This window comes from Hypanus sabinus, chromosome 2, assembly GCF_030144855.1.
Source record: "Hypanus sabinus isolate sHypSab1 chromosome 2, sHypSab1.hap1, whole genome shotgun sequence".
Lineage (NCBI taxonomy): Eukaryota > Metazoa > Chordata > Chondrichthyes > Myliobatiformes > Dasyatidae > Hypanus > Hypanus sabinus.
Window position 1 is genome coordinate 43,858,887 of NC_082707.1, and position 25,557 is coordinate 43,884,443.

At 37.0% G+C, this 25,557-nt stretch overlaps 1 protein-coding gene across 7 annotated transcripts in view; it reads left to right on the plus strand.

Moving 5' to 3' along the window:
- eif4g1a (eukaryotic translation initiation factor 4 gamma, 1a) overlaps positions 1–25,557 on the plus strand; it is a 98,880-nt gene that overhangs the window by 4,706 nt on the left and 68,617 nt on the right. For 2 of the 7 annotated variants that reach the window (XM_059945130.1, XM_059945135.1), the window contains 3 exons: positions 16,749–16,802; positions 22,029–22,142; positions 22,233–22,322. In XM_059945130.1, coding sequence (XP_059801113.1) covers positions 22,071–22,142; positions 22,233–22,322 — 162 coding nt within the window. In that variant the 5' untranslated portion in view covers positions 16,749–16,802; positions 22,029–22,070. Of the gene's footprint in view, positions 1–16,748; positions 16,803–20,995; positions 21,097–22,028; positions 22,143–22,232; positions 22,323–25,557 lie in introns of all 7 variants that reach the window. The other 5 variants (XM_059945116.1, XM_059945124.1, XM_059945090.1 and 2 more) reach the window with 3 other exon arrangements.

Below are 25,557 nucleotides of genomic sequence, written 5' to 3' on the forward strand. Positions count from 1 at the left end.
TGCTGGTCTTCCATTTTAAAAAAAACCTTGCCCAGGCTTGTGCCCTGGAAACTTTACAAAGTGCAAATCCATGGTCTATCGAGACTAACGGAGGCCTACACTACGCATTGTTGAAGTCTTTGGTGAAGTATTGTCGTCGTGAGTTTTGGTGCTGCCTTCCACAATTGTGACACATGCAACAAAATGGAGTACCCTTAATTATACAAATACTACAGTTGGGGCAACAGTGATTGTACAGCATCCACTGGGTAGTACAAAATTTGTTGAATAATTGAGGATTTGCATATCATCTTGTAAATGAGCTTGACTCTTCCAATTTTGCTTATTAAAGGTATGAATATGCTGGTTGCAGTTTCAAACTTTTTCAAATGAAAAGTTAAAGTTGATTTAAGGTGGATTCTCCTTAAATTTTATGTGGCAGAGAAGTTTTTCTTTTTGCAGCCATTTTTTTTTCTGTGTGAATGATTTCATTTGGGGTATGGGATGTCCTAAGTTTTACTACAAATACCTGTTAGTAAACTGCCAACAGTTGCAAATTTTGTTATGGGTCTGTAAAGTGCTCCATCTAGTGGGTATAGTTGAAGCTTGTCTGAATTTTATTTTAATTCTAATTCTAAAAATGACTACTGACAGTCATCTTTGAAAAATGAGAAAGTTACTGGCATAATGTTTAGTGAAAGTGCAAAGTTAGTGTCTAATTTGATATCGAAGTTGCTGAGCTTCAATAAAAAATGCTGGCATTTTTCTATTAACTTTGTTTAATATGCAAGCCCAGACAGTACTGTTTAAGTGACAATATCAGTTCTACCGAGCAGTGGTGCTGATCCTTCTTTAATTTGAATCCAAATATTACCATCTTGATCACTGGATGTGGAGAAATTTTGTTCCTTACTGTATTTTCCAAAAGACATTTATGACAGTTTTAAGCATATGCAGCCCAAGGTAGTCTCATCTCTTGTCATGTGACAGCACAGAAGTGAATTCACACATTAAGCAGTAGGAGATCACTTTTAAACTGAATTCCCAACTTCTGGCAGACTGTCTTTATATACAAAATATGGGGAAACAGGTTGTACTTTCAATATGCCAATGCAATCTGGGAATATTTGGTGCTGATGAATTTATCCACAGTCTTGAGTAGCATATCGACTGTGATGTCTTAGGGCCAGTTTTGTGGTTTCATTTCATAGCTTGTTGCACCAGACAGTCAGCCATTCTTGTCTGGCGCGTAGTGTCAGGATTGGTCTCCTTTCGGATTAACCATATGAACGTTCCTGACTCCACCCTTGTTTTTTATGAGGCCGAGTGGCTAGCTGGGCACTCAACCCGGCACGCATGGGAAGTTTTGTGGTATGTAAAGATGACCTTTTTGAGTTCTTGCAGATTCAGATGAGTTGCTGTATGAAATTTTAATATAGTGGATTGCTCAATCTCCCACTGTTGGCTATGGCCTTCTATGTGCAGCAAACCAAGAATACAATTCTGATGGAGTTGTTGGTAGGAATGAGTACTGAATGAGTGAGGCAGTTACTCAAATTGGATAGTGAAGACTATAGTTGCACGTGTACAGTTGTCAGAAAAGTTTTGTGAACCCTTTGCAATTACCTGGTTTTCTGTATTAATTACTCATAAGTGTGGTCTGATCTTCATCTAAGTCGCAATCTGCAAACACAAACACAATCTGCCTAAGCTAATAACGCATAAACAATTGTACTCGTCAATACTGAGTACACTCTTTGAACAATCACAGTCTAGGTTCAGAAAAGTATGTGAACCTCTGGAGTAATGTCTTATACAAAAACTATTTGGAGTCAAGTGTTTAAGTCAATGAGGTGAGTGTTGTAGAGGCGCCCTGTCCTATAAAAAAAAGACACAATAAGTCAGGTTACTGACACAGTCTGCTGAAGAAAGATATCTTTATGTGCATCATACCTCGATCAAAATGACTTTCAGAAGATCGTGGACAAGAATTGTAGAGATGCATGAAGCTGGAAAAGGCTACAAAAACATTTCTAAAGACCTGTGTTCATCAGTCCACAGTAAGAGAAATTGACTATAAATGGAGGAAACTTGGGACTGTTGATACTGTCCCTAGGAGTGAGCGTCCAGCAAAGATCACACAAAGAGCACAACTTGCAATGCTGAAGGAGGTAACTCAAGGGCAACAGCAAAAGACCTGCAGAAATCTCTAGAAATTAGTCTCTGTTCATGTGTCCACGATAAAGAAAATGCTGAGCAAGAATGATGCTCATGGAAGGACACCACCGAGGAAACAACTGCTCTCTTTTTAAAGAAAAGCATTACTGCATGTTTGAAATTTGCAAAAGGCTACCTGGATGTTCTACAACACTTCTGGAACAATGTTCTGTGGACAAATGAGACAAAAGTTGAATTTTTAGGAAGAAATGGACATTGCTATGTTTGGAGGAAGAAGGGCACTGCAGACCAACACCAAAACCTCATCCCAACTGTTAAGCATAATGGAAGGAGCATCAAGATTTTGGGCTGCTTTGCTGCCTAAGGGCCTGGTCAGCTTGCAATTGTTGAGGGAACAATTAATTCAAAATTGTATCAAGACATTTTACAGGAGAATGTCAGGGTAGTGGTCCATCACCTGAAGTATAATAGAAGTTTGATGATGCAACAAGACAGTAATCTGAAACACTAGAGTAAATCAGCAACAGAATGGTTCAAAAAGTAGAAATTTTGTGTTTGGGAATGGCTAAATCCGGACCTTAACCCAATTGAGATGCTGTGGCATGGCCTGAAGAGGGCTGTTCATGCAAGGTATCCCAGAAATATTGATGAACTGGAAATTCCTCCTCCCCATTGTGCAGCAACAGGAAATGTGTGGTGGAGGTTATTGCTGCTAAAGGAGGTTCCACCTTTTATTAAATACGCATACTTTTTTCCAGCCCGGATTGTGAATGATTAAACAATGTGTTCAATAAAGACATGAAAAGCACAATTGTTTGTGTGTTATTAGTTTACGCAGTTTGTGTTTGTCTATTATTGTGAATTGAATGAAGATCAGACCACATTTTATGAGTAATTAATGCAGACAACCAGGTAATTGCAAGGGGTTCACTAACTTCCTCTTGCCACTGTAGGTTTCAACTATATTTCATTTCTTCCCTCCCACCCTCTATTCTTTACCTGCGGACCATCGTGGCTGACACTGTCTCAACCAAATGCTTCATTCATTAGCTTTATAAACCTTAAGTGTTTATAAAATCTCTTATAGTCCTGCTGATTTCAATCACATAACCACATTCATTAGTCTTTTAAAATTGCTGCAACATGCGAAAAGCTAGTGAATGGTTTCAGCCTGAAATGTTGACTGTTTACCCTTTTCCGTGGGTGCATTTTGTGTGAGTTGCTTGGATTTCCAGCATATGCTGATTTTGTATTAGTGGTTTTAAATTGCTTTTAGTTTCTACTTACAAGCTTTTATTTTTTTTAATTCACACATTGCCAGTAGTAGTACAGGTGGCCCCCATTTTTCGAATGTTTGCTTTACGATAGCTCGCTGTTACGAAAGACCTACATTAGTCCCTGTTTTCGCTAACCAAACACGATTTTCACTTTTACGAAAAAAAGACACCCACTTTATACATGTGTTTACCCGAGAAAGACTACCATGACTGTGAAGCCTTGTGCGGGCAGTTGTGTGCGTAGGCATGTACATGCTGATTTTTTTTCCAAATCGATTTTGGCTCACTGTCTTCCTCATTCTGATAAGTGAAACTATACCATACATACAATATTTCTACTTTATAGGGGCTGTATATTTATCATATCATTACTGCTTTTACTATATGTTCCTGTTATTTTAGGTTTTATGTGTTACTTGGTGTGATTTGGTAGGTTATATTTTTGGGTAGCAATGCTCAGTATTGTTTCCCATATAAATTAATGGTAATTGCTTCTTTGCTTTACGTTATTTTGGCTTACAAACGGTTTCATAGAAACGCTGTACTTTTGGATAGCGGGGAAAACCCGTACTTCATTTCATGCAGAAACAACTTGTTTTTGATAGCACACGGAGTACTGTCCCCTTTGTGGTAAACCATATTCTGTTAATTTGCTGAGAATGACTGGACAGATGGCAAATCACTTCATTGGTAAAGATGGTAATGCATTCCTGATCTCTTGAATTGGACACTATGTCCACAGCTTGTCACTTGCAAAAATGTGCCGAAGCAATTTCAAAGTTGCAGATTTTACAGTACTTTAAATGTAATCAGCAATAAGACGATCTTCAAGAAGACATTGGTCAGACATGGCAAATGAGATTTATTGCAAGTAAGTGTAAACTGATGTATTTTAGGAGTAAGAGAGTATGAACTAAGATATGAAGGTCAGGAGATAGAACATAGAAATTTACAGCACATTACTGGTCCTTTGGCCCACAGTGTTGTGCCGACCATTAACCTACTCTAGAAACTGCCGAAAAATTTTCTAGTGCCTAGCCCTCTATTCATTAATAGATGAATGAGTTATGCCAGACCTTTATAAAACAGTAGTCCAGTTTGATATTTAACTCTAGGATATGTTAAAGAAAGTTCCTAAGGCTTTGAAAGATGAAAGATTGTCTAAAGTGAGAAAGGAATGATTTGACAATGTCTTCTGTTCCTTAAAATATAAAAGAAAGATTAAAATAGGAAAATAGTTAGTTTTTATAAAGTGAGGATAGAACTGTGACACAGTAGAAATGCGGCATTTCTTGACCTGTTAGTAAAAACTGTGGAAGTTGATTCAATAATATTCAACCTCTTGGTTCTAAGAACCTAGAGAAGATGAATAATAATTGATAGAGGAATAAAATAGAAAGAATGTGAACTGACCAAGATAAACCAGTAAGAGGATGTAAAGGTGGCATTGCAAAAATGAAAACACTAAAAGCATACCAAAATAATATAGTCAAGGGGTAAAAGTGATGAGGTTAGAATAATTGATGGCACTAGAAAATAAGTAACTATCAAGGGGTAACTAATCATCGAGAACTGGTAACTTGCATTTTAGGATTTTAAAAAAAGGTAACACATGGTGGATGCATTATTTGTCATTACAGAACACTCTTAAGCATTACAGAAAACAAAGCTTAGGGGTCAGTGAGTCATTTTCATGTTGGTAAGGTGTACCTGTCCACCTGTCTGTTGTTGAGACCTGTCATTGGAACCTATGTTAAGGAATTGGATATAAAAACTGAGTCTGCTGCTGATATAACTCTGGTACAGTAATTAAAATTCATACTCGTGTTAAATGAATAGGCCAAAAATTGGTAATTAGTTAAATGTTCAATTTGTGTAACATCAAATTTTGTTGAGACTGTTCTTTGTGATTTTGTGTAAGAAGTTATGTGTAGCTACAGTAAATTGAGTAGTCAAGTGGAATGCATTCTTTATTGTGAGGTGACAGAGTTCACAAGTGAGATGTTGCTACAACTTTACAGGTTTCTAAGACCATACCCAAGACACAATTTTGGTCTTATTTAAGGAAGGTGCATTACTGGTCCTTCACTATGTGGATTTGAGCTTGCTAGCATTGAGAAATGAGAGGTGATCTTATGGAAGCTGGTGATTCTGAGATGTGTGAGAACGTTTACCCATAGCAGTGGTGCTGTACAGTTGTAGTGGTGACATGGGTGAGACCAATAAGATCTGGCCCACTCGAGGAAATCTGCAGATGCTGGAAGTTAAAGCAACACAAAAAATGCTGGTGGAACACAGCAGGCCAGGCAGCATCTGTAGGAAAAAGTACAGTGGACGTTTCGGGCTGAGACCATTCGTCTGGCCCAGAAAGGATTTCTTACTCATAAACTTTTACTTCCAAAAAATACTAAATTTAGGGTGCATGGATGTTCTGGTCAATTTCATGTTACTTGTTGAACTTTCAAGAGAATTTAAACTCCAATCTGAATTGTTTTTCAGAAACAAGTGACTTGTATAGTAAGTATACAGATAATTTAACATTTTCTGATGAATATTCAATCTTTAAAACTAGATATTCTGTTCAGGACAATATAGTCAAAGCCTAAAATTACTACAAGTTGTTTAATGTGTTATATTGTCATTCTAAAAGCATGTTAATTGACTGTTGTGGTTTAATAAATAGGCATGGTCATTTCAAAGGAGTTGAAAACAATGCTGGAGAAGTAGTGATGGGGGGACAACAAAATGGTGGACGAACTGAATAAGTATTTTGCATCAGTCTTCATTGTGGGAGATACTATTGCTATCAGTATGGTGGAAGTTCCAGGTGTCACGGGACATGAAGTATGTGAAGTTATCATAACTAGAGAGAAGGTTCTTGGAAAACTGAAAAGTCTGTAGGTACCAATTGGTTTACAACCCAGAATTCTGAAAGAGGTGGCTGAAGTAATCACAGAGGCATTAGTAATGGTTTTTCAAGAATGATCTTTAAAGAATCAGAAGATTCTGGCATGGTTCCAAAGGACTGCAAAATTGCAAAGTCACTCCACTCTTGAAGAAGGGAGAGGCAGACAAATATAAATTATAGGCCAGTTAGTCTGACAGTGGTTGGGAAGATACGGATTATTAGTGATGAGGTCTCAGATACTTGGATGCACATAACGAAATAGGCCATAGTCAACGTGGTTTCCTCAAGGGAATATCTTGCCTGCCAAATCTGTTTGAATTCTTTGAAGAAATAACCATCAGGATAGACAAAAAAGAACTGGTTGATATTGTGTACTCGGATTTTCAGAAACCCTTTGACAAGGTGACACACGTGAGGCTGCTTAACCGGCTAGGAGCCCATTGTAATACAGGAAAGATTCTAGCATGGATGAAGCAGTGGCTGATTGACAGGAGGCAAAGTGGAAATAAAGGGAGCCTTTTCTAGCTGGCTGCTGGTGACTATTGGTGTTCTACAGAGGTCTACATTGGGACCGATTTTTACGTTATATGTCAGTGATTTGGATGATGGAGTTAATGGCTTTGAGAAAATACAAAAAACTGAGGTGCAAAGGAATAAGGGAGTCCTTGTGCAGGATTCCCTAAAGGTTAATTTTTAGGTTGAATCTGTGGTGATGAAGGGAAATGCAATGCTAGCATTCATTTCAAGAGGACTAGAATTTAAAAGCAAGGATGTGATGTTGAGATGTTATAAAGCACTGGTTTGGCCTTACTTGGAGTATTGTGAATAGGTTTGGGCTCATCATCTTAGACGGATGTGCTGAAACTGGAGAGGGTTCAAAGGAGGTGCATGAAAATGATTCCAAGGTTGAATGGCTTGTCGTATGAAGTGTGTTTGGCTCGATTACCTCATTGAAACCTATCGAATGGTGAAAAGCCGTGATAGAGTGGATGTGGAGAAGATGTTTCCTATGTTGAGAGAGTCTAAGACCAGAGGACACAGCCTCAGAATAGAGGGGCATCATTTTAGAAAGCAGATTAAGCAGGAATTTTGTTAACCAGAGGGTGGTGAATCTGTGGAAATCTGCCACAGGCAGCTGTGGAAACCAAGTCTTTTTGTGTTTTTATGGCAGAGGGTCTTGATTGGTTAGGGCATGAAGGAAAATTGGATTGTCCATGATGGGCCAAATGGCCTACTTATACTTATGAATACTGTTGGTGAAAAATGTTGTGATTGTAAGCATACCAAAAATAGGATATGTAGAATTAAGAGTTGTCTTAATTTTGAACTGTGTTGCCAGCAAGTCAGACATATGTCAACTAGCCCTTGTGCTGTTTAGGAAAATGTCAAACTGCAGGTGGGTTGGAGAGTACAGCTGTACTTACCATGATTGTGTTCAAAACAGTGGCCCTGATAATGGCAATTGTTCATCTGCTACTTGCCTGTTTGGCAGATTTGAGTTTTATTTCTATCTTATTGTCTAAAATTAGGTTAGTGTGCTTTCAAGGACTGAAAATGCGGCCTTTGTAAGCCTTTCCTGGTGAATTTTTGTCAGATACCATTAGAAGTATATAGCCACAAAGTCAGTGCATCTCAATTAACTGCACTCTGTTAATAGAAGTGTTTATTTAATAGGACCATTTGCTCAATCACAGATTAATTCCTCATGCACTTTAATGGAAAGACTACTGGCTTGCAGGAGTGGTATAGATCGGAATTGCTTCTTTATAGGGAACACACTTGGCCCAGCTTTGCAGCTGATCCATTTTTGAATAATTGATGTGAGTCTTGGTTGTATCACTAAGAATTTAAATGTAATACATGTATATTTAGTCAAACATTTGACTCCAGTGCAGTGTGGGTAAATCCAACATTGCCTATAGTACACTCTTTCCTGCAGGTGCACTTACACGTGGCGATTCTCAGTATTCATGTGTGGTAAATCTTTTTCATGCAGCCTGGGTGAAATGATTGTATGGAGGCATGTTTCTAACTAATCAGTCAGATGAAAGTGTATTTTTTTCTATGAATGCTTTATTATCAATGTAGTCACCACCTCAAGATAACTTGCTTCTGCCACTGAAAAGAATTCTGTCCCACAAACTCCTTTTTGCTTCCCATAGTATAGTTTGTTCATTTAACTTGATTCTTAATCTGAGATCTGTTGTGCTCAGTGTCATTCTTATTTGTAGCCTCCTATTCTACTTCAGGATCACTCCAAGGCATTCATCTACATGGTCCCATTTCAGGTAGAAAAGATCCTTTTTTACTTCAACAAAACAGTTAATTAATTGTTGCCTTTAGCAGCTAAGCACTCTAATACAGCTTGCAGTAGTAACAAATAAGCTGTAAATGTTGGAGATGGAAAGAAAAAAATGCAGTAAGTACTTAGGTCGGGCAGCATCTATGGAAAAGGAACCAGTTTCACCAGGCAAATTCACCAGGCTGCAAATTCAGTGCAGTTAAAGTTGAACTCCACCCAACTTTAGACCTTTTCAATGGTAAATTATCTTGTCTGGGGAGTAGATTGAATATATATTTTGTTTTACTTTCCACAAAACTTGGGAACTTTCAATTTGAGTATTTTCCCTCTTGTCACTTTAGCTTAATTTATTTTTTAAAAAATTGATATTGATATCCTTGTAATTGGGTCCTTGATTGATGATCTTAGGTTAGTGTTTAAGTTAAATGTCCCCATTGGGACATATTTAACGGGGTGTCCCCCATTTTTTTTGAAAGTTTGCTTTATGACACCTCGCTGTTACAAAAGACCTACATTAGTTACCTGTTTTCGCTAACAGAAGGTATTTTCACTGTTACGAAAAAAGGCAGCACGCCCCGAGCAGCCAAGCTCCTCCCCTGGAACTGCATTCTAGCTGGTATTGCTTAAACATGTGCAAGTGAGCATTTGTGCTTTACATCGATTTATTTTGTGCATCTGTTAGCGAGATGAGTTCTGAGGTATCAGAGAAGCCTAAAAGAGCTTGTAAGGTTGTTACACTTAGCGTAAAACTAGACATAATTAAGCATTTCAATCGTGGTGAACAAATTAAGGACAAAATGACTTTGGCTAAGGAGGCTGGGTTTGTGGAAGTTGATGAAGATGATGTTGAAGAGGTTTTGGCATCCCATGACCAACAACTGATGAAGAGCTGATGCAATTGGAAGAGGAAAGGATAAGAATCGAAACCAAACGCAGTAGCGAACTCAAAGTGAAGTCGTGCAGGAACTGAACGTGAAGCAATTGTGTGAGATTTTCGCTGCGATTGACAATGCTGCAATGATTGCAGACAAGTACGACTTTAATTTTGAAAGGGTAATAGGTTTAGGGCATATTTGTAGGATGGTTTGAGTGCATACAAAGAACTGTATGATAGAAAAAAGCGCGAGGCTAAGCAGTCAAGCATACTGTCGTTTTTCAAGCCTTCCACATCAGCCACAGCAGACAACGAACCTCAACCTTTGACATCGAGGCAGGCAGACATAGAAAAAGGTGACCTGCCTGCCCCGAGGGAAACAGACAAGGATGAGATGTTGCCCCTGTCTCCTACCTCCAACCTTCCCAATCTCCAGTGACTCAACCTAACACACGTTCATCGGTGTGCTCACTATCTTCCCCGATTCCGGTAGGTGATACTACACTGTACATATATTATTTCTACTTTATATAGGCTTTGTATTTTTATGTGTTATTTGGTATGATTTGGCAGCTTCATAGCTTAAAGGTTACTGGAGAGTGTGCTTCTGCGAGAGCGCTTGCGCCAAGTGATTCTGTTGAGAACGCTTGCTGAGATTTTCGCTACGGTGGGCAATGCTGCAACAATTGCAGAGAAGTATTTCTACTTTATATAGGCCATATTTATTATATCATTCCTGTTTTTGCTATATGTTACTGTTATTTTAGGTTTTATGTGTTAGTCGGCATGATTTGGTAGGTTATTTTTTGGGTCTCCAAACGCTCACAGATTTTTCCCATATAAATAAATGGTAATTGCTTCTTCACTTTATGACATTCCGGCTTACGAACCGTTTCATAGGAAAGCTCTACCTTCGAATGGGAGGGGAAACCTGTATTTCTAGTTTGTTTTGAAGTTGCTGGCCTGTGATAATTTCTGGTTGCTGAACCATTTTGAGCTTCCTTGGGAAATGCTCTTAAAAATTATAGATGGAAAAATATTTTCCAGTGTAAAAAAAGATGAATTGCCTTTTAATTTGCTTGGAAAACATGGAAACAATCTCTTGGGATACGTGGTCATTTGATCACACCTCTCTTGAAGTTACCTATGATATGAATGAGAAAATCTTTTGTGCAGTGCAGTGAATCCAAAAGAACATCTCATCATAGTTTGGCATGTTGCACTATTAGAGAGATTGGGAAAACCTGTGGGAAACTTTGATCTTAGTTTTTGAAAATATTTTACTGCATGCCCTAGGGTGCATGTTTCAAGCTTAAATTCTGGATTAGAGATAACATTATATGAGTGCAGCTCTGTTGGAGATTCATTAAGCTGAGGCCCCAAAATAAATTTGTACCTTGCCTGCATAATTTGGAAAAGGGAGTTGTGGCTAGCCTAATCCAACTGAAAATAATGTTAATTGTTCATTCATTTATGGGACCTTATACTGTAAAATGGTTGGGATCTTAGAGAAAAATGTCAAATGTGTTTTAGAAAAGCAGGTTATTTCTTATGCATGAAGGTTTTGGTGGGTATAAACATCAAATTTATCCCAATAAACTTCTTTATATCTTAAAGATTTGTATTATAAAGTGTATTTTTTTCTCTAGATTAGGGAAGGATATCTTGATGTGTAATTTGAAAAGGCTTTTAGGAGGGTGTAGAATGAAAAGGAAACTGAATAACTTATATTAATCCCAATTTAATTGATTATTCATGGTGATGTTTTTCTTGTCTGGGCTTGGGAAAAAGATGAAGTTGTAAACTAACCTTGGCCTTGTTTTTTGGTGTTTCTCAAGTTGTGTAGAGATAAAAGTGAAGCATCTTGAACTTACTGGATCTTTTGTGCTGTAGTATATATTTTATATTCTGGAAAAATAGCTGGGATATGGTACGTGGTATGTAAGTGTCTACACTACTCTTGGTCTTCCTGCCAGAGTCAGAGGGAATACGCACTCAGGTGCTTTGATCTCAAGGCATTGTGACTAGTTGGGTCAGCAGCAAAATTGAACAAAACCAATTAAATATTGTATAGTTTTAATTTATGAATTACCTTGCACACTTGCTTGGCTATGTTTTTAATGTATTTGTGATGATATGGGGTGGAAGTTAATATTGAAAGTTTCAAATTGTGCAGAAGCTCGACTTGTACAGGATTGTCACATTGCTGTTTTTAAATTAAAAAAAAATTTAGCAAGCTAGTCTCATTTTCAAGTGAATTTAAGGGTATACTTTTCACTGAAATGTGCTCCAGGCTAGTTTCTGCCAACTTGTGGAAGAAGGCAAAAAGACTAGTTTGAAATAAGTTTTGATGCAGCAACTTTAGCTCAGAAATCAATCACCAGACCTTTTAGGAAGGGGAGGTCTTGGAGATTTAATAATCCCTGGTTACCTTGCAAGATATTTCATTAGTATGTTAAAACAGTGTGAAAACTATATGACATGGGTATGTCTAGTAACATTTTGTAGTGGCAAATAGTGCCTTCAAATTTTCTTTAAAGATATAAAAAACATATGAAAGGAGGGTCAGGAAATTTTCCTTGATGTACTTGCCCAAGTCCAAAGCTCAGTTTAAAAAAAATCATTTAGAGAATGTGTGTCGAACACAATGGCACCTTTATAGCCCATCTAAATTGCCCAAGCAGTTCATGAGCCACTGCAATGCACAAAACAAAGATTTTCCCCCATTGACCTTAATTAATTTTGATCCAAATAAGTTGGTTGCCAAGCCATTATTCTGGAATATGCTTGAAAGCAAATCCCAAGTTGCATTTAGCTGTTTGGATTAACCATACACATCTGGAATTCAATGCGGGCCATAGTTATAGTTTTAAAATTATGTGAATTCAAATTCTTCAGCAACTGTGGGATTTGAATTCCTATCTTAATATTTCCATAGGATTACAATAATTCCTGAACCTTTGAAATCCAGTTGCCCTTGTTTGAATATTGAGCCATTAAACACACCATTGAACAGAAGGAACCTATTTAGTCCTTTGGGATCTGTTAGTTCTAGCAGAGTAATCGCATTACTCTCATTATGGTTTGGTTTGAGAATAAAGGGTAGGTCATTTAGGACAGAGATAAGGAAAAACTTCTCCCAGAGAGTTGTGGGGGTCTGGAATGCACTGCCTCAGAAGGCAGTGGAGGCCAGTTCTCTGGATGCTTTCAAGAAGGAGCTAGATAGGTATCTTATGGATAGGGGAATCAAGGGATATGGGGACAAGGCAGGAACCGGGTATTGATAGTAGATGATCAGCCATGATCTCAGAATGGCGGTGCAAACTCGAAGGGCTGAATGGTCTACTTCTGCACCTATTGTCTACTGTCTATTATCCACCCTTTTCCTTATAACCTGCATTTGTTCTTCCCCATGCTGTTGGGTTTTATTTTGCCAGTGGTCTACATGACAGATAGTTTACAGTATCAAATGAACCTACCAGCACATCTTTGTGATGTGGAACGGAACAGGTGCACCAGATAAAAGCCTACACAGTCTCAGCAGAGAATGTACACTTTCAAATGGACAGCACATGTGATCAAGATCAAGATAATGTTCTTGGTCCTGGACTCAGCAGTTTAGACTCTTTTAAAAATAAAGTGACATCTTACTGTTGCACTGGCCTCCAGCAATGAAATTGTGATCTCTTCACAGATTTTATTTGTAGATTGAACCATTGAGGCAATGTACTGATATGCCATTGAGGGTTGTGATGCTAGGTGGGTTAAGAGATGTGGAGCAGCCACTTGATGTTGAACTTTGGGGTTTGGGTACAGCCTAGGCAAAACTGGCTGCTTGTTATCAGACCAACCTGATTCTGCGGTCTCGTTGCTGCTTGTTAGATGTTATGGAAGTTGCTGTCTTTTCCTGCTGGAATATTTCTATGGCAGCAAGCTGGTTGGCCATTGAGTTCCTTCCATAGAGAAAAGTCTCCAATCTAGGGAGAGCCATGCAGCCCAGAAAGGAAATAGACAGACTCCAACTTGCATTACTTTTGACAGAAAGCGATGAGAGAGATCGTAAGATCTATGTAGTCTGTGAATCTGTGGAGGAGTTGGTCTTTGATAAAGACCAAGTTATGGTGCTAGGCGAGATATATCCCATCCTAAAAATGTACTAATCCTTCATTCCTCTAATCCAGTGCCTATAACAGTTGAAAATCTGATCAACATTAGGTCATTTTTGTGCTGATACTATTTAATGTCTTAAGTAATGTTGAAAGTAATTTTTCATTTTCACTTTAAAATCTTTTTTATTGTTGAAGATTAACAAAAAGATATATTAAGTTAATATGTCATTATGTACAATAAAGAATTAAATTAGCAAGTAACTGATTAACAAAGTTAAGCAATATATCAATGATGATAAAGAAAAAATAAAGTGTTAATATTTTTTCGAAAGAAAAAGAAGGAAAAAAAAAGAGCCCCTACTAACTTAAATAAACCCCTACTAACTGGAAAAAAAAACAAAAAAAACATTGGGAGCTCAACCCCGGAGCTATACATCATACAAGCTTCCATTTTAGAAAAAACATCAATCCCCCACCTCAAATCCATTTAAAGAAAAATCGGAAGGGAACCATGTTAATTAACTCAAATCAGATGATACTATTGGGCAAATGACCCTCCCTTTCTCAAAATCAAATCGAGGATCAAAGTTCGACTTCTGATTTTCTTCAAACTGAGACATGGCATCACCTGAGAGAACCATTGTATCAAAGTAGGAGCAGAAGCATTTTTCCATTTCAGCACAATAGCCCTTCTGGCCAATAATGTAACGAATGCAATTATATGTTGGTCTGATAGAGAAATACCATGACTATATTGAGGGATTATACCAAATAAAAATAATTTTTAAAACTTTAGAAATTGTGGAGAAAATAAGACTTCCAAAAATGTTTCAGTACAGAACACAACCAAAGCATATGTGTCAATGTGGCTGTCTTAGTTTTACATCTGTCACACTGACTATCAACATTAGGAAACATTTTAGACAGTCTCTCCTTTGTCAAATAGTAACGATGTACAATTCTAAATTGAATTAAAGAGTGATTGGCACAAATCGAAGAAGAGTTAATCAACTTAAAATCTGCAACCAGTCTTCTGTTATCAGGGTCATGTTAAGCTCTCTCTCCAAATCTTGCTTAATCTTAAGTGAAGGGTAATTGTGCTGTTGTAGCAATAAATTATAAATTTTCCCAATAAAACCCTTCACAAAAGGATACATTTTTAAAATAATGTCTAACAGGTCAGAATCCTGTATATATGGAAAATTACTTAAATATTCTTGTAAGAAGAGTCTGACCTGAAGATATTGCAGGAAATGTGAATACGAGAGAGTGTTTAGCTATTAAATTTCTCAATCGGCCATCTTGGAACAGATCCGTGAAGGAATGAACATTTATTTCTCCAAAGAAGAAAGGTAGGATCACTTAATAAAGGTTTAAATAAATAATTTTGATAAATTAAACTAAGAAGTTTAAATTTTTTTGAGATTAAAAGAAATTACGAAACTGGAACCAAATTCGTAATGACTGTTTAATCACAGGATATAAATTTAAATTAGCAATTTTGGCCAGTTGTACAGGTAGAGAAGCTCCTAATAATGAGATAAAGTGAAACTGTTTCACAGCATTCAATTCCAAATCAGTCCAAGGTGGTCATTCATTTCTATCAGCCCAATATAACCAAAAACACTTAACATATATTAACAGCCTAATAATACATTCTTAAATTAAGCAAAGCATCTTTACCCAATTCTTGGTCTTTTATTATTCCAAACAAAAGATGAAATAATAGAGCCAACATGATCAAAAAACTTTTTAGTTTAAAAAAAATAGGGATACTTTGAAATACATATAAAAATTTGGTAAAATCATCATTTTAACTGCATGAATTCAGCCGGCTAACGAAAGTGTAAGTGGATTCCATCTACAAAATAATTGCTTCATAAAATCCACTAAAGGAACCAAATTAGCTTTGTAAAGGTCTTTATGATTTTTAGTGATAATAACACCTAAATACTTAAAAGAGTCTGTAACTCTAAAAGGAATGTCATCAAAGATAGAAGTAGAATCATTTAGGGGAAATAATTCACTTTTATGAAGGTTTAGTTTATATCCCGAAAATTTTCCAAAATCGTTTAATAGTTTCAATAAGCTAGGAATGGATTTTTCAGGATTTGAAATATAAACTAATAGATCATCAGCATAAAGGGAGATCTTATGAACAGTCCCATTTATGAGAATTTCATGAATATCTTTAGCTTCATGAATTGCAATAGCAAGGGTTCTGTAATTTTTAGATAAATGGAAGAATAATTGCCATACAGGCTCACGCTTACACTCAACACTCTCTCTCGCCATTTGTTGGATTGAATAAAGTGCAAGTTAGAAGTAATTACACTCGTGTAATTTTTGTCGACACTCCGACACTGGTTTTTATCATGTATTTGCTGAATAGAGACTATGCCAAAGAAAAATAACTTGATGCTAACTTGCTATTGAGTTGGACAACAAGACACTATTAGTTAAATGTAATCTGGCATAGACCTGGGTAGAATAAAGGATAACACTGGCTCAGTGAATGTACTTGCTGTTTTTGGTAGCAATTATGTGTGGGTGAAAGAATTGTTAAAACATTTAACATTCTGCATATGATGCAGTTCTGCCAAAAATTCCATTTCTTAAAAATTCAACATGTACAGTATTCATTTGGAGCCTTGCACATTTATGTCATTGAAGTGCTTGTGAAGCGCATTTAATATTCCAATGAGCCATAAATAATCGTGATTTTTGATAGGAATAAATATTGATTGCACAGGGAATCAATAGCAAGAAGTGTGACAAAGGTTACATATTCACATAGAGTTGCTCCAAATTGAGCTCCAATTTATGGACTGGTACTTGGAACCAGAACTTAATGACTCCCAAGGTGCTACATTTTAGCCATGCATGTGTTGGATTGTGGATGTCCTTGTGTAATTATACAGAGAATTCAGGGATTTTATAGCAAAAGCATGTTGTAAATTATGGAAAAATTATTGCTTTAAAAGCAGAAATTCTCGAAAGGGACATTAGCTTTACAATTGGGAATTCACAAACTAATAATACACATTTACTACTATTCGTAGTGTATCTGAATCATTCATCTTGAAATGTGAGATTTTTCCTGTTGTCATTGGCTTGACAGAATTGATAGAAGGCCTGCGTCAAGCACAGTACAGCCTCTGGACCTTTCAGCACAGTATGTATAGTTTTTATGGTTTTCTGAGGTATTCTTTGAAAAGTTTTGTATCTTGATTTTTGCAAGTCATATTTGCCATGTAAAATGATAGTGATAAACATGGCAACATATCAGTGGAGATGTTATAATCTGATTCACTTATTTGTGATCTGTTAAAAATACTGCTGTAGATATCTGATCAGAAGCTCTTGGGCTTCTTTCTTGGAGAGGAAAGCTGAGTCATCCACTATTCCCATTGTTTAGGTTATACTAGAGGTTTAACAAGCTATCAATTGCAAATGCCAATATTTTAGTTCAGTGGTTTTCAGTGTGAACCATATGGCTTCTGATTAGGCCATGGCAGATTCCACAGGGACCTCAAGTGGGGGGAAAAAAACAATAAGTTGAGGGTCACAGGAGTTTCTGAATCAGCCATGATAAGTTTACTGTTTTAATGAAATACTATTAAAATATGTAAATAAACAGATTAATATGTAATTTAATTAGAACACAATAAAATAAGTGGGAAAATAGCAGCTTGGAGAACAAATTATCATTGCCCAGTCTGATATATTTTACCTGCCAGGTACAGTGGCATGCAAAAGTCTGGGCACCCTGGTCAAAATTTCTGTTACTGCGAATAAGTAGTTAAGTGAGTAGAAGATGAACTGATCTCCAAAAGTCACAAAGTTAAAGATGAAACATTCTTTTCAACATTTTAAGCAAGATTAGTGTATTATTTTTGTTTTGTACAATTTTAGAGTGGGGGGAAAAAAGGAAAGGAGCACCATGCAGAAGTTGGGGCACCCCAAAAGATTTGAGCTCTCAGATAACTTTAACCAAGGTCTCAGACCTTAATTAGCTTGTTAGGGCTATGGCTTGTTCACATTCATCATGAGGAAAGGCCAGGTGATGCAAATTTCAAAGCCTTATAAATACCCTGACTCCTCAGACCTTGTCCCAACAATCAGCAGCCTCTGAGCTGCCTAACACTCTGAAAATTAAAATAAATGATGCTCACAAAGCAGGAGAAGGCTGTAAGAAGATAGCAAAGTATTTTCAGGTAGTTGTTTCCTCTATTCATAATGTAGTTAAGAAATGGTAGTTAACAGGTTGAGGTCTGTGGACTGATGAAGTTAAAATAGAACTTTTTGGCCGCAATGAACAAAGGTATGTTTGGAGGAAAAAGGGTGCAGAATTTCTTGAAAAGAATACCTCTCCAACTAGTAAGCACAGGGATGGATTGATTATGCTTTGGGCTTGTGTTGCAGCCAGTGGCACAGGGAACATTTCACTGGTAGAGGGAAGAATGAATTCAATTAAATACCAGCAAATTTTGGAAGCAAACATCACACCATCTGTAAAAAAAAGAGCTGAAGATGAAAAGAGAATGGCTTCTACAACAGGATAATGATCCTAAACACACCTCAAAATCCACAGTGGACTACCTCAAGAGGGGCAAGCTGAAGGTTTTGCCATGGCCCTCACGGTTCCCCGGCCTAAACATCATCGGAAATCTGGATAGACCTCAGAAGAGCAGTGCATGCAAGACGGCCCAAGAATCTCACAGAACTAGAAGCCTTTTGCAAGGAAGAATGGGCGAAAATTCCCCAAACAAGAATTGAAAGAACCTTAGCTGGCTGCAGGAAGCGTTTACAAGTGGTGTTACTAAGTACTGACCATGCAGGGTGCTCAAACTTTTGTTTTGGGCCCTTTTCCTTTTTTGTTACTTTGAAACTAAAAGGTGGAAACCAAAAAGTAATCTTATTTAAAATATTAAAGAAATGTGTCATCTTTAACTTTATGCCTTTTGGAAATCAGATCATCTTTTACTCACTTAGCTATTCACGGTAACAGAATTTTTGACTGGGGTGCCCAAACTTTTGCATGCCACTATATATTTGGGGGAAAAAACCCAACAATTTACAGTTACAAGGTTTTAAAAAAAACTGAAATCACTTCATGCAAAGAGGCTGTTAGTGCTTTCGTTGGAAAACCCAAACTTGTCAGCAGCAATATTAGATATGGAGAGTTTATGCAATTTCCTGCACTGGCCACTCTTTTAAAAAAAAATGAATTGCAAGATGATCTGATTGTTTATCTTGATCATTTGAAACAACTACACTGATAATGGAATTTTAGTCCAGAGACCTGCTGGAGATGCATATTCCAGATTGGATGGTGGATCCATTTGGGTTGAATGTGAATGATGTTGACACCACATTGCAATAATGTAGGATTGAGCTGCAGAATGATATGACAGCTCAAGCAAATTTTCTGGTAACTAGTGATATTCAAAATGAGTTTCCACAGTTCTGGGAGAAAGTAAATTATTTTTTAATTGGGATTTCCTACCTCTTATCTAGTTGAACATGGTTTTATTCAAGCTCTGCACCTGCTATCAAAAGCTCATCTTGATGTGAAAACAGGCGATCTTCTTTCTCTTCTTTGTCTTTAAGTTGCAACCAGGTATTCAAAAACTCACTCATGTGCGTCAGTCGCAAGGATCTTACTAAATATTACTAAGCGCTTTTTTTTTGCTGGTTGGAAGAATACTACATAAATATTCTAAAATATAGTAGTACAATATAGTTTTTTCCCCTATATAATCTGTTAAAACATAAATATTCAAAATGCTGGAGGAACCCAGCAGGCCAGGCATCATGGAAAAGAGTACACTCGATGTTTAGGCCTGAGCCTCTTCAGCAAGGACTGGAGGAGAAAGAGGTTCTTTTTATCTCCAGTCCTGCTGAAGGGTCTTGGCCCAAAACGTTGACTGTACTTTTTCTTTCATGGATATTACCTGGCTTACTGGGTTCCTCTAATGTTTTGTGTGTGTTGTTTGGATTTCCAGCATCTGCAGATTTTCTCTTGTTTGTGAAAGCATAAATATTAACTATATATTAGAATAATTAGTACAGATAACAAAAAAAGTTTTGGCATCTAATTGAGAATATTGGAAGGTGGGGGCCACAGAAGTAAATAAAAGTTAAAAGTAGTCTACAAGCAGAAAAAGATTGAGACCCACTTTTAGCTATCACTTGGAAGAAATAATGCAATATATGTAGCCTAAAGGAGCAAAAGCAAGATGTTAAAGTTTTAATAATAAAGTAGTAATCCTTTTATAGAATGTTTTGATTTCCCCATAATTGCCCTAGTCTTCCAGAAAACACACTTATATTTGCAATTGCAGTACAGAACTGTGCAAAGGTTTTATGCATCTTAGCTATATATATGTGCCTTAGACTTTTGCATGGTACATTATTTAAGGAAATATTGTATTTACCACTGTTAGTTACCTCTTAGTTTAGGAGTGAATGAATTCCATAATTGAGTTAATAAACTAAGTGTCAATAAACTGCAGTTTCACTGTAACAACAACAAATCAGGGTATAACTTGTCCACGTTGTTAAACGGTGCCCTCTTACAAGAACACAAGATAGGAGCAGGAAACTAGGCCCCTCCAGTCCGCCCCACCATTCAATACGATGAAGGCTGATTTCTGCTCTGCTATTTCCTTAATTGACCTCAGTCATTGGTCAAAGGCAGTAAAACTAAGTGTTGCATGAAGAGTGCTGATGAACTGTCTTTCAGCATTATCCTTTGAAGGTAATAAATATTAATTTAAATTTAGTGTCCACAGTTTTCAAGAAAATGTATTTGCTCAATGTAAATCCATATTCCGGTGTATGTGTCAGTATTATTTATTTTTGATATGTTTTAAGCAGACTTGTTTATAGACTTCATTGCAGGTTTAGTTAATTTTAATAAGTCTTGATTTTCCTACTTTGGCATTGTGTAGAAGGGTTTTACACAAGTAAAAGGACCCAGAGCTAGCAGAGAAGAGATTTACAGCAATATTGAGCATTTGCCATGGATGTTTGTGTTTGCACACTGCTTCTATTGCAGGAAGCCAAAAAATCTTCCATGGATATAGCTTGTCCTCCATGCCTTCCCCTGGTGGTATTATTCACAAATGAGCTTTAATGGTGAATTCAGTTTATTCCAGGATGTTACATTGGAGATCAATTCTTTCCTAGCTTAAAATCCTTCTGCATCATCTAGGAATTTAGAGTATTAGTAAGTTACTGTGTGATAACTGGATGAAACAGAGTTTGTCTTTGGCATGTATTTTATATCAGTGGTCACTAGACGGTATTTGAGAACAGGAGTTTTAGCTGATTTCTTTTTTCTCTCTCTCTCGACTTCCCTAGTCCAGGAGTCCTGAGGCCATTTGTAGCATTTGATCTACCACCTCAGTTGACGTCAGCTAACTTGAGTACAGATCAGGGATGGGAACTTTTGGTCTGTGTGGGTAAGTTCCACACTGAATAGTGCATTTGCTTCCATTTTGAATGGATTAAGGTTAAGGTTTTGGATATTGATTGCTCTAAAATGCTTTTCGTTCCTGGAGTATTGAATAGTAATGATTGTGGGAGTGGGGTGGGTGGTTATAAAAAGTTCAAATTGTGATTTTAGCCTTTGAATCCAATCTGAGTTGAATGAAGACATTTCAGTGCACTTAGTTGTCATGTAGCAGTACATTACTGGATATTAGTTTTTTCTTTACTTATCCCTACCCCACCCCTGACTTACCCTCCTTGGCACTCTACCTTTTTTTGTTCCAGTAGCTCGTTGATTTCTTTTAGTGTATGTTAGATTTCTTTGATATTGCTGAAGTTAATATGGAATGGTTGTCACTTGTGGAATAACTTCCATAAAAATGCCATTAGCTGCTTTAGTAACTATTGTCTATGTCAAGCAAAATTGAGTTTAAATTTGAAGAATAATATTAGCCAGGAATGTTATCCAACCCTTTTGAGATGAACACATTTGTTTTTTTTTAAATAAGATTGTCATCAGATTGAATGTGCTTCATTAGTCTGAAAAATGCCTTTTATTCTCTCTGGTATTAGCTTTGCCTATTGTGTTACTACTTTCATTAATCACAAGTACAAAATGGGATCCTTGTTGTGGGGATTTCTTTAGCGTGAGGTCACTATGAGACATTGATTTCCTGACTGTCTTTGAATTTTTCCCTTTCACTTTGTTCTTTGAAAATGAGAGAAATTTGAAATTCAAACCTTGAATACCATTGAAGAAGTGCATTTTCAGTAATTGTTATATCAGCAGGGTTTTGAATATTTGTAATTTAAGTTATTTGCCGGAATTAATCAAATTCTGTTTTAAACTAAAACCAACTAGATGGTTATCTATATGACAGTTCTGATTTGTCGTTAACTGCAGATTTCACGACAAGTAGGGGGTCCACATGCTGTGCCACATGAAATGAACAAAGGACCCCAACCTATTGGAGGACCTCCATCTGCCCCACATCCCCCCCCTTCTGGAATAGCCCAGGTAATTCAACACTAATATGGTTTTGATTTCTAAATGTGTGATTTTGTTGTACTGTCAACCACTAAAAAAGAAACATTTCATTGTTTTTAGACTGCCTATCCCTCTGGCCAGACAACTGCTCCAGTAGTTTTTGCACCACAGCAATCTCCACAAATGAACACTCAACCACAGCCACGCCAGGTAAGAAACTTCTGAATGGAAAGGTAGTAGAACTGTTTATAAACATCTGTGCCACCTTTTGAAGTTGATAATTCTGATGTATTATATAATAATTAGCACACTTCTGTAGCTGACAACATTTCACCATCTTACTATACAGGTGTATGTAACATTAATCACATAATACCAATATGTCATAGTGTTAGGGCTGAAGTTGTGAATCCTGCCTCTCTAAATTGTGCTGTCAATAAAAGAACATACTAAGAGGCTTGCATATTATTGGGAGATCTGTGCCATTTGAATTACTGCATAACATTGTTTGTCATCTTACCATCTTGGTATTTAAAGTGTTGATTAAAAGAGCAATATTAAGTGATTTGATATTACACTTTCTCCATTGCAAAATTGCATCTTTTCCTTGAAGCACATGGTACAATAAATGGATGTTACAAATACCAAGACAGGCACCAGTGGGCTTTTGAAATTGCTGATTAATATTTTAAGAAGTGTTATGTACTGAAGTGGAATTGTTTTGTTGGAACTACCAAAATTAATTCCCTGACAGCATATTACATCATTATGACACTACTTAGCTGTTCATCACTTTCCGTGTTTGAGATCAGACCTAACTATTAAGTCCATGTTAGTTACATTATCTCTACTTGTAACCTTGTTAGCTTACATGACAAGGTAGTTTTTATTACCAGTGCTCAAGTTGGCAAAAATGCAGCAATCAGTCTTCCTCCTATTTAGTTTGTTTTAATTTCCTACCTATTTTGAAGGCATTCACCAATAATGTTTGGATTTAGAAGCTTTACACCAATGACCTGGAATCTTAGATTTGCACATTAACAGATTACTAAGCTGTCTTCTACCTGGCCTGAGTTGTTCAAGTTGATGTTCTTGTATAGATATGGAATTCTGATACATATACGTCGTTTCATGTTTCTTGTTTCTCCTTTCATCACTTCTGAGGAACTATCAGTAATTACCTTGGTATGAATATTCCTTGTCTGCCTTCATAAACTTCAGTTTTGGGCAGTAAATTATAAGGCTTGTGCTCTTAAAATTGCTTAGAAAGGTAAATCAAACGATAAGTGCATTGTTCCATGGCAGCTCTAAAGAGCCCTGGCTCCCAATAACTTTTCACATGTTTGGGTGGGCCATCTAGATAGTAAAATCTGCTGATGAAACCGTGACTTAAAAATTGGATGGAGAATGCAACTAAGCACTAGAAGAGTGAAGTGAAGTAATACTCTTCAAACCTTTACCAATGTAAAGTGGAATTTTGGCACTGCCTACCCAGCATTTTCCTGGTTGCTAATTTAAGAGTTTTCTCAAGCTACTAAATTATCAATGATTTAACAGTTAGATGAGTGGTGTTTAATGTTTGGAGAGTACTGTTTAAAGAAAAGTGAATATTATAGGGTTGAAAAGGTTAGGACTTAATTTGCTGGAGCAAAGGCAAATGGGGGATTTAATAGAAGTATTCAGAATTATGAGGGTAAATGCAAGCAGGCACTGAGGTTGGGTAAAGCTAAAACTAGAAGCCACAGATTAAGGGTAAAAGTTGAAATGTTTATGGGAGATGTGAGGGGGGTGGACTACTTCGCTCAGAGGGTATGCGATTGTGGGGTGAGCTGCCAGCAGAAATGGTGGATGCAGGTTTGATTTCAGTGTTTAAGAAAAAATTGGAAGTATGTTAATGAGAGGGCTACTGAGGGCTATGGTCCATTTGAAGGTTGATAATGAAGGCAGAGTAACAGTTGGTCATGATTTAGATGGGCTGAAGGGGCTGGTTCTGTGCTATTGTGCTCTGCAGTTGTGGAAATATTTCCTAAGCACCTGAAATTCTGCAGATGCTGGAAATCCAAAGCAACACACACAATGTTGAAGGAACTCAGCAGGCCAGGCAGCATCCATGGAAATGAACAGTCAACATTTCGGGTTGAGACCCGCTGCAGGACCCCCCTCCCCCTCCCTCACCTTTTTTATTCTAGTGTATTCCCCCTTGCCTTCCAGTCTGAATAGCACTAAACAAATGTATGTGTTCTAGAAGTTGCAAACATTCTGAATGATATTTGTGGTGTACTCGTATTGTAGGAAAGTTTTCACAGAAGTATTTTCTAATGTTCAGCAGCCATGGAAAAGTGTTTCCTAATAAAGTTTGATAGTATGTACTAAGCATGTCACAGCAAAATTATGCTGAAAGCTTCATGATTTAATGAAACAGCACGCTATCAGATCATAATTCTTTGGATTGTGTTCTTGAATTCTAAAACTTCTTTTAGCAACCACAGTTATATTGTGTACCAACATAGAATTCACTTAGTTCTGTAATGACAAATGCATAACTAACTCTAATTTTCTGTCTGATTCTCATAGTCCTCAATTCAGTTTGCAGTTAAGAAACTGTCAGCCTAAATTTTGAAAGTGCATTGAATGAACATTTACTGTATGCTTTGTAGAATAGGTAATTCTGAAGATTCTGCAACCCAGAGTGATGGAACTCTTTCTCATCATAATTGGATAGTTCTGTAGTTCTTTTAAGAAGTACAGTAAAACTATCTACTATCTGATTAGTTAGAAGTCCTAATGATTTTGGCATTTTGTGAGGTTTACTTCACTTTATTCTGTTTAACATGTTTATTTTTTAAAAAGTGAATTGTGTTAAGCTATTAATAGAATGAGAAAGCATGTTGGTGTGACACAATTCCTGAGCTTATTCTCTTGATGATCTTAAACAAGACAATATTTTTCTAAAATATTGCAGGGGATGCAGGGGTTCCCAGTGTGGGGTCCACAGACCCCTCGGTTAACATGATCCAATGCATCTAAAAGTTTGGAATCCTTGCTCTAGAGAACATAGGTTGATTTTAATCTCTCTCCATTGAAAAATCCCATCACCATCCCAGCATTCTTGAACTTTGCACTGCATATTGTTTCTTGAAGGAACTGACTGCTGTGGAGTTTCATTTTTCCTAAATCCAGTATTTTACTCTTTGAATAAAGGCTCCCAAATTGCTTTTGTCTATAGCAGCTTACTTTGCCAGCAGACCTGGCACCCAGCTACTAGATTTAATTTTCATAAAACCTTACACTTTCCTTGCATATACATGATCTGGTACCACTTGCTTTTTCACTTGCCCTTTTGCAGAACCAACAACATTACCATAGCTTCCCTGTGTGTGTATTATTGCAGATGGCCTTTCATCTTAGTTATGATTGAAGTAGCAGAGGTAAGAGTGTGTTAACC